We start from the raw sequence: 10,118 nt of genomic DNA, 5'->3' as shown, positions 1-10,118 counted from the left end.
GAAAGAAAGAAAGAAAGAAAGAAAGAAAGAAAGAAAGAAAGAAAGAAGGAAAGAAAGAAAGGAGATTTTGGGGTTGGCTTGGATCATTATATTGCTAAGAATAGCTAAGTCATTCACAATTCTTCATCTTACAACATTTCTGTTACTGTGTACAACATTCTCCTGGTTCTGCTCACTTCATTCTGCATCAGACCATACAGGTCTTTCCAGGTTTTTTCTGAAATCTGCCTGTTCATCATTTCTTATAGCACAATAGTATTCCATCACAATCATATACCACAACTTATTCATCCATTCCCCAATTGATGGGCATCCCCTCAATTTCCAATTCTTTGCCACCACAAAAAGAGCTGCTATAAATATTTTTGTGCAAATAGGTCCTTTTCCCTTTTAAAAATCTCTTTGGGATACAGACCTAGCAGTGATATTGCTGGATCAAAGGGTATGCACAGTTTTATAGCCCTTTGGGCATAGTTCCAAATTGCTCTCTAGAATGGTTAGATCAGTTCACAACTCCACCAACAATGTATTAGTATCCCACTTTTCCCACATCTAGGAGGGGACAATCTTGAAATAACTCCTCTAGGGCAGAGATTCTTAACCATAAACTTTTTTTTATTATTCTTTGATAACTGTATTTCACCATAGTTGGTTTTCTTTGTAATTCTTTATCTTATTTTTTTTAATGTTAAAACATTACACTGAGAAGGGGGTCCATAGGCATCACCAGACTGTCAAAGGGATCCCTCACACACAAAAAGGTTAAGAACCCCTAATCCAGCATCTGCTCAATGACCCCTAGAAAACCTGATTTAACCTCTTTAAGGCAGGGGTTCTTGGCAATCTGGTGAAACCTTGTGGACCCCTTCTCAGAGTAATGTTTTTTGCCAGCATTCAAAATTAGTTAGGTTGAAAGGGACAATCTGTGAGGGAACTTTTTATGTTAATCTTTGAGTGTTGGAGACAGTATAGAGGGAAGCAAGATAGAAGCGCTGTCTCAACCACAAATCACTTAACCTCATAAGGACTCGGCTATAAAAGGAGAGGTATGGATGAAATGAATCTCCGAACTGTTTCTTTCTCTCAAATCTGGTAACTCTGAAATTGCAACTATATGGAGGACTCCTAGGTATAGAAAGCATCTGTTTAATTGTCTTGGTGTGGCACCTTGCCCTGCATTCCATTACAGGTGGATGTGGGATAAATGCTTTAAGGAAAATAATGAGTGTTTTCTCCCTTTGGTTTTATAAAGATGCAAACCCCGAATAATAGGACGTCAGTGTGATCGCTGTGCTTCTGGGTTTTACCGTTTCCCTGAATGTATTCCTTGCAATTGTAACCGAGATGGGACTGAGCCAGGAGTCTGTGATCCATGGACAGGAGTATGCCTTTGTAAGGTAAGACACATCAAACTAGTTATCAGAAGCTAACAAATAAGTGGTGGGTTTTTGTTTTGTTTTCATTTATTATCATTAATAATAACTAGCATTTACATAGTGCCATAAGGTTTGCAAAGTGCTTTACAAATATTATCCCTTTTGTCCTTACGACAACCCTTGGCAGAAAGGTGCTATTATGATTCTCATTTTACAGAAGAGGAAACTGAGGCCAAAAGATATTGGGTGACTTGCCCAGGATCATACAGCTAGTAAGTATCACAGACTGTATTTTAATTCAGGCCTTCCTGTGCTTAGCAGCTTGGATCAGTGCCAAGAACATAGTAGGTGCTTAATAAATATTTATTGATTGATTGTCAGCTAGGTCAAAGGTGCCGAACTTGAGGCTCCACAGCCAGTCCCAAGGCTATACAACTCAGAGTGCAAAGGAACCATATTAAAATGTAACTGGGAAATGTTTTTTTTAAAAAATATGACATGGATAATGTTAATTTGTGATTTTTTAAGTCAAGAGCAGCCAGCAGGGATCCCTTTCCATTTGAGTATGATACCACTAACCCAGCTGACATATTTAGGCAATATGTAGTCCTAATCCTCCATTAACATTCCAAGGTGAGATACGTTATTGTGTCCTGGAGTTGGATTTTTGAAGGTAAGGACGGAATTATGTAAGTTCTAGGAGATTCTACTGGGTTGTAAGTCTTAGAGTGTGGACCCAGCCACGGATAATACAGCCATCATCCCAGGACCAGCCTGGCTAAGTGTTGAGTGATGCATCCCTAGAAGGTAATATCCATCAGAGGATGTTATTTTTGAAGTTAATTGACCAAAATTCAGGGGTGTTGCAATCTTGTCTGTATTAAAGCTAAAATTAGTTTCTGAAGTATTGAAAGATGGAGTAATATTCAAAGGAAAGGTAGGTGGCCCATTGAATAGAGCACTGGGCTTGAAATCAGGAAGACTCATCTTCCTGAGTTCAAATCTGGCCACAGATACTCACTAGCTGTGTGACCCTGGGCAAGTCACTTAACCCTGTTTGCCTCAGTTTCCTCATCTGTAAAATGAACTAGAGAAAGAAATGGCAAAACCCCTCCAGTATCTTTGCCAAGAAAACCTCAAATGGGCCCACAGAGAGTCTGGAAAACAACTGAACAACAACAATAATTCAAGGAAATGTGGACTTGTCAGTAGGGATAGGGCCAGGACTTGTGATTTTATTGGTACAGGGAACTTCCAAGTAAGGCACCTCTCCCATTAATGCAGGCAAGTCCCTGCTCTGCAACTTCTAGTGCATCAAGAGGTTAAGTGACTTGCCTAGGGTCACACAGCCAGGATGCGTCTGAGGTGGGCCTTGAACTAGCTCCCCACAGCTCAGAGGCTGCTCACTCTTCATTATTCTACATGGTTCCTCAGCAGTACATAGATTGAGGTATGGTTAGGTTGCACTCTCTGTCACTGGAGAGAGAGCGTCCCAGTACTGACATATAAGAATCCTCAAATTCCGATTCCTCATTGAGTCTGTGAAAACAAGTCCCCTTTCCTAGCTTTTGCCTTTTCCCGGGAGAGCCCAGTCCCCTGTCACACAGACAGTTGCTTCTTCGCATCATCTCCTTGCCCTGTCTCACCTCTGTTCCTTTTTGAACGTCACGGATTTTGGCGATTCTCTGGCATAAAGACGTACTGTAGTGGGGGCAAAGCCAAGATGATGAACAGATTCCTACGGTTCTGCAGTGAGGCGGAAGAGCTTCTGTACTGAGGTTGTGAAAAAGCAAGAAATCTGAGGAAATGAGCAGTTTTTAAAAAGAAAACTTAACCACCTAAAAGGGAACTAACGATGAGAGCTAAAACCTACTGAAGGCAGGCTCCCTTAAAGTAATCTCAAAAAAATACTCTGTGTATATTGTAGGAAAATATAGACCACAGGCAACCAGTGGAGTAACGGATAGAATGCTGGGGCCAGAAGTCAGGAAGACCTGAGTTCAAATCAGATTCTCTGAGTCACTTAACTCTGTCTGCCTCAGTTTCCTCAACTGTAAAATAGGATAATAACAACACCTACTTCTCAGGGTTGTTGTGAGGATCAGAGAAGATATTTGTAAAGCATTAAGTGTAGTGCCTGGCACGTACTAGGTAATGTATAAATGTTTATTCCCTTTCCCTAGGAGAAGGTGAATATAAACTCTCTGAAGGCTTTGTCTTTGTAGCTCCAGTACTAAGCACAGTGTCTTGTACTTAGCAGTTTATCAAATCCTTCTTTTTTAAATTAATTTTTTCAACCAACAAAAAATTGGTTTTTCTCTCCCTTTTACCCCCTTGCAAACCAATATAAGAAGCATTAAAGGAAATAAAATCTGTAAAGACTTACATGAATTGATGTAGAGTGAAGTGAGCAAAACAGAGAGAACAATTTATACAATAAGAGCAAACATTGTAAAGACAAAAAACTTTGAAAGACTTAAAAACTCTGATCTACATAGAGGCGAACTATGATTCCATAGTGCCAATGATGAAGCATGCTGTCTGCCTCCTGGCAGAAAAGGGATGACTTATAGGTCTTATGAACAGTGAGCTGTTTTTCTGCTCATTTAAAACCCTCCCACTTCTGCTGTGTCCTTTTTCTCTAAGACTTGAGTATATTTTGTGATGACAATGGAAAGCCTGGTTCTGGAGCACTCCGAACAGCTGTTTGATAATGATGGCATCTGTGAGAACAGCTACTAGTTTTTAAATTAATTAATTTATATGATTTATAATAAATTATAAAACAGTGTTAATTAAATTTATTTATTAATGATTAATTATATTATATAATTAAGAATAAATTAAATTTTTTTTGGTGGCACATGAGCTGCCCATATCTATGGTACTTTTCATATGTATCTGGTATGGAATTTTATCATCCCATGTCTTTTTTCTTCTTTTTCTTTTTTTTGAAACTGGCTCTTCCTATTTCACCTAGGCTACTCACCAGCCACATCCCACTGCTGATCAGCATAGAAGCTTTGGCCTCCTGAGTTTCAGCCTGGGCCACTTTGCTCCTCCTTAGGCAGCCTTACAACTCTGCCTCTCAGAGGCTTACCATACTGGTGCCAGATTTGATACAAACACCCCATCAGCTTAGCACACTGAAGCTCAAAACTCCCAAGCTCAAGCAATCCATCCCTGGCCATCCATTTCTTTTCATGTTTTGTAACCATCTATGTGCCAACACTTCTTATTTTCATAGAATTTGAGAACAAGAAAATACTACAAGGGACTTTTATTGACTTTTTTTTTTTTTTGCTTTAATAGGAAAATGTAGAAGGTGCAGAATGTGATGTTTGCCGGAAGGGGTCATTTTACTTGGACCCCACCAATCCAAAGGGATGTACCAGCTGCTTCTGTTTTGGAATAAGTGACCACTGTCATGGTACAAATAAGCGGAGAGCTAAGGTATGCCAGGCAGTAAAGTCTTTCTACTTTTTGTAGATTGCCACATGTTGAGAAGGGGCCAAGAAATTAATCTGAAATTTCAACTTTTTGAAGTATTTGATTTGTCAGTCTTGATAATGATGAGCTTGGGTGGTAATAATCTGAAATACCAGATTTAGGGTCCTTTCTTCCTTGCTCCTTCTCTTCATATCATCATTTTTCAATTTTTAATTTCTTTTCATCATAATTTACCATCTAATTTTTTCTATCCCTGTTTCTAGCTCATAAAAAACCCTAAATACTTTCTTCTCTTCATAATTTCAATACCACTTTTCTGTTTGCTCAGTATGAGTCATGCTCAACCTATAGGAAAAGAAAGCCTGTTTCATTTTTTAGTTGTTTACCTCTTTCAAGGAGGTAAACTGATAAAAGGGGGGAAAAGGTTTATAAATCTCAGAACATTCAGAAGGGACCACCATTTCCCTGACCATGAAAAGGACTATCAAGTTATCAGTTTATCAGTTATTTCTTCTTTCACATAGTTTTTCCTCAATTGCTTTATGACTTGGTAGAGATTTTTAACCGTGTTATATATGACCTAACTATAGAATGGAATGAAATTTAAAGGCTACCACTGTATTCCATACAACATTGGAAAGTTACGAGGGTTAATAAGGCACATGTCTGTTATAAGGAGTTTCTTTGGGTAGGTTGTAGGGGAAGATACATTCTATCCAAAGCTTTGCTATTCCAGAACAAGTTGGGTGTCATGTAGTTAAACCTTCACTTCACTTTGATGCAAGCTTTCATGGGAAATCTATAACAACATGCCTTTTCTATTATAGACAATTGAGTTATTTCTCAAGAAGTCTGTAGCAGAGAAGTGGAGGACACTGGTCACAGAGTATCATATATAATGTCCAATAAGGCCACTGTAGCAGATGTTTTTATTCAAATATTTTTCTTTGTCACAAGGGAGGATTACATTTTGAGGAGGGTGGGAAGTGAAATGACTATATTGCAAAGACAAAAGACATGACTCAAATGCATTTTTCAAAAGAAGTTTGCAGCAACAGAGCTCACGGAGGAAAGACGTGAATGAGTTTCGTTCCCATATTTTTATGTTCCAGTTTGTTGACATGATAGATTGGCGCCTGGAGACGGCAGATCAAAAGGACATCCCCGTCACATTCAATCCAGACAGTAACAGTGTGGTTGCTGACGTCCAGGAGCTGCCTTCCTCGGTCCACAGCGTGTACTGGATTGCGCCACCATCCTATTTGGGGGACAAGGTAAGAAATGTCAAAAGAATAGCCAGCTCTTTGGGATGTGTTCCGCTGATAGCTCCTATGCCCCCTCCTCTTTAGCCTCCTATGTGCGATAGGATGTGATTACAGAAGAAGCTACCCAGGGGTGAGTTATTATTATTGGAACGGAACCAGATTCTGCTCCTCCACCTGTAGTTCATAAAATTGTAGATGTAGAGCTGGAGGGAGTCGAACTCTCACAGTTTTACAGATGAGGAAACAAGCTCAGAGAGATGGCTCAAGGTCACACAGGCAGTGAGTCACAGAGATGGGATTCGAATCCAGGCCCTCTGCTTCCAGATACAGTGATGCTCTTTCCGTGGTTCTAAGAGGGTTCACAGGATAGCTGAGAGAAGATGGGCGAATGCACAGACAAGGCCATTAAGAGTATACAAGTCTTTGTACAGACAGATATGCCCAGGTACACCTCGAGTGGGAGGATGACCCCACTGACCAAGGTCGGCCTTGGAGTGAGATCGGCGATTCTTTCTGTTACATGATGGAGTCTTCTCAGAGGAAGTAGGCCAGGCCCCTGCTCATGTGTATTCATAAGGTTGTTATACATCCCCAGAGCTAGTTTTTGGTTCACGGTAACCTGGGTCACTTCCGTCTCATTTTCTTGATGAGTTTAGAAGCTGTGTTATTTATATTTAGTGCATATAGGTTTAGTATGGATATTCCTTCATTGTGTGTGGTTCCTTTAGGCATAATCTAGTTTTCCTGTTTATCTCAGTTGATAGGGACACTTCACCACTGAGTCTGAAGTCCCTGGGCTTTCCCTGACTGTGCCACTGACTCAGTGTATGGCCTTTTTTAAACTTCCATTTCAGGAACAGGGCTGATAGCAGTGAGATACTATCTGAAAGTGGCTGGGTGGTGCAGTGGGTAGAGTGGGGGACCTGGAGTCAGGAAGACCTGAGTTCAAATGCGACCTCAGATTCTTACTTAACTTTGTGGTCCTGGGCAAGTCACTTAACTTTTGTTTTCCTCAGTTTTCTCATCTGAAAAATGAAGGTAATAATAGCACCTAACTCCCAAGGTTGTTGTGAGGATCAAATGAGGTAATATTTGGAAAGTGCTTTGCAAGCCTTAAAGCACTATATAAATGTTAACTTTTATAATTAATTATGAAAGCTACTGATCTGGAAGAAAGGAAGCCCCCAGTTTTGTCCAACTTCATTGTGGCCAAGGATTACATTGAGTCCATCCTTCTTTTCACAGAGAGCTCTTGGCCATTCTTCCCTCAGGCCCCCTCCTTAGGTTAATACAGAGTTCCCTTTTGAATGGCTCTCTGATTGTCCTGCTCTCCACTCCATTTGCAGAAAGGGGAAAACTTTTCCTGCTGCCTTTTGGATCCCAGTAGCATCCCTCTGTCTTACATTTTCAAAACCTTAGAGGAGAAAGGGGTCTCTTTTCTTGGCATTCCTGTCTTCTGGCATGAAGGGCCTCTTGAGGGTTGGCATGAAAGATGGGCACCAGGTTGATTTATCAGGTGGTTCTGAACCCCTTAAAGAGTGACCTCATTTTAGTGGGAACTCAACCCTGGACCTGGATTATCAAGCATAGAAATTTTAGGTTAGACCACAGAAGTTTGAGCCACCCTCATTAACACCACCACTATACACACACCTTCAATGTGAATTCTCTATAACATATCACTAAGAAGTAGTCATACAGCTTTAAACTTCTAATGGTAAGAACTCATTATCTCCTAATTCCAATTGCAGATAGCTGTGATTATTAGGCTTTTTCCTTATATTGGCCTGAAATCTACTCTCTTGAAATTTCCACCTTTTGGTCTGAGTTCGATTCCTTGGGGCTCAGCGGAAGAGGCCTAATCCCCTTTCTACAGGACAGCTTTTCAAATACTTGAAATTACTGGCCGCATCCTCCCTCAGTCTTCTCTTCTTAAGCCAGAAAGCCAGAGTACATTGGCCATTTGACAAATGCAGATCAGTGATGAATCAGTAGCAAATTAATGTTTTAAAGAGGACCATTGTGTAAATATTATACTTGAATGGCTTCCTCCCCTGTCCAGAAACTCATTAGAATTTCCCAGGAGAGTAAATAATGTTGACAATGAACGCTGACCAAAGAGTAGTCATGGCCATCATCCCAAAAGATACACATACCTTTTCGATATCCCTCTTCCTTCTTCTCAACCCCCAAGTCTCAGTAGCATCTAGCTAAGGAAGTTAGCATTGATCCCTTGTCTCACCAAGCTTTTGAGACTCATCTTCTCTGATCCAATATAAAGATAACTGCAGAGTAAAGAAACCAATAAATAATATAATTGATTAGGATAGGAATAATTAGGACTTTTTCTTCCTATCTCTTTTCCTAAATCTTTTAAATTTAAAACAAGTTAGGTGCTTAAGGAAATGACAAATGTTCCTGTGAGCAAGTAAGTTCTCTGTGAGATGTGATAGAACAGAGTGCTTATTTTCAAAAGGGAGCAGGGCTTTCACTGACTAAATGAGAAATGCATTAATTTTGTAAGGAACCACTTTCACCTCAATCAGGGAAGAGCAGTAGACATGTTGGCAACCCCCTTCCTGTTCTTCTTGCAGTAATCCACTCACCAAACGAAGCCATGCCCAGTGCTACCTCTCCTGTACCAATTCTGTCAGATTTTACATTCAAACACTCTCTGCTGCAAATGACATTTTTAAAATGTCATTATGTCATCAATATTTTGTTTTAAAGCTATTAGAAAGCTTCTTGTCAGAATAACAAAAGATAGAAAGTGGAATGATTCAGAGGATTATTAAAGGAAGCCAATACAATAAAGTGTCAGCCCAATAAGATTTACTAATAGCAACCAACTCAGTTAGGAATTATACTCAGGCATTTTATAAACCCAGCGGCTTCCTTCTGGAGTGTCAGAGGGATCAGGCTTAGGAAAGATCTATCCTACCACTAATTAGGCTCAAGCTACTCCTTGTGGACCCAACCCCCTAATTCTGTTACCTGGGCGAATTAGTATGCATTTACTCAGCGGTGTACAGCAGCTTGCAAAGTACTTTCCTTTCAAAGACCCTGGGAAGTAGATACTGGAAGTATTAGTCTCAATATTTTAAAGTGAGATGTCTGAGCCTCAGAGAGATTCAAGGTCACACAGCTGCAAGTGGGAGAGCCAGAAACCCAATCCAGACCTTCTGATTCTAAATCCAGTTCTGGGCTATGAGTGTTAATGTTTGTAAGTGCAGTGGTTATCCCATCTCCCCTTCCTCCTTGTCCTTTTCTCACTCTCTCTATATCCCTCCTCCCCTTCCTCTTTTAGCTAGTTAAAACAGTTAAATAATCCTAACCCTTTCAAGTAGAGTAAAGATGCTCATTTGGAATAACATTGCTTTTATATTTAGAAATCTCTTTAACTTAAGAAGGTAGTAATTGCCAAGAAAAACCAATTGGGAACTGGATGTCTACTGCTGTCTTTTGAACATTCAACCGTCATTGCCTTGATGTGACAGTGTGGCTGCTTTTGAGACCCTTCCATCTTTATTTTCCTCTCTAGGCCACCCCTTGAGACATAGCTCTCACTCTGTGACTTTTGCTTTATTTAAGAAAAGACATGTCTAGATCAGAGACGACTTGGACACAAGGGAGAAACGAAGCATATGATCCTTAAGTCTTTTCTTATGTGATTGGATATAGAAGTTTTCTGGGGTGAAGTCTATCTGCTCTTACACACGCAGACATAACCCCAAATTTAGTCAATGTTTATGAGAGGTGACTGGTATTTTAGAAGGGGTACTGGATCTGGAATAAAAAAGACAGGGGTTGAATCCTGTCTTTGCCACTTGTGCCATCTTCAGCTAGTCACTTAGTGGCCTCATCTGTAAAAACAATTAGATGGTTTATAAGGTCCCCTCCGTCTCTGAATCTATGATTCTATGAAATAGAAGTCCCTGGGAAGCTGAGTCTACTAATAAGAATACATTTCCCTCTATACTAAGATTGCTCAGCAGTTACAGCCTGGATGGTAAAAAGGTTACCTCCA

General features: G+C 40.1%; 1 protein-coding gene across 1 annotated transcript in view; it reads left to right on the top strand.

Annotated features, from left to right (window-relative positions):
- The window catches only part of LOC114031802 (laminin subunit alpha-3-like), a 325,671-nt gene that overhangs the window by 224,586 nt on the left and 90,967 nt on the right, over positions 1–10,118 (top strand). The window contains exons 35-37 of the mRNA XM_027846940.1: positions 1,253–1,397; positions 4,689–4,829; positions 5,939–6,100. Coding sequence (XP_027702741.1) covers positions 1,253–1,397; positions 4,689–4,829; positions 5,939–6,100 — 448 coding nt within the window. The remainder of the gene's footprint in view (positions 1–1,252; positions 1,398–4,688; positions 4,830–5,938; positions 6,101–10,118) is intronic.

The sequence above is a fragment of the Vombatus ursinus genome, unplaced genomic scaffold (assembly GCF_900497805.2).
Source record: "Vombatus ursinus unplaced genomic scaffold, bare-nosed wombat genome assembly UNPS02015255.1, whole genome shotgun sequence".
NCBI classification, from domain to species: Eukaryota; Metazoa; Chordata; class Mammalia; order Diprotodontia; family Vombatidae; genus Vombatus; species Vombatus ursinus.
This window is presented reverse-complemented; position numbering and strand designations above follow the sequence as displayed.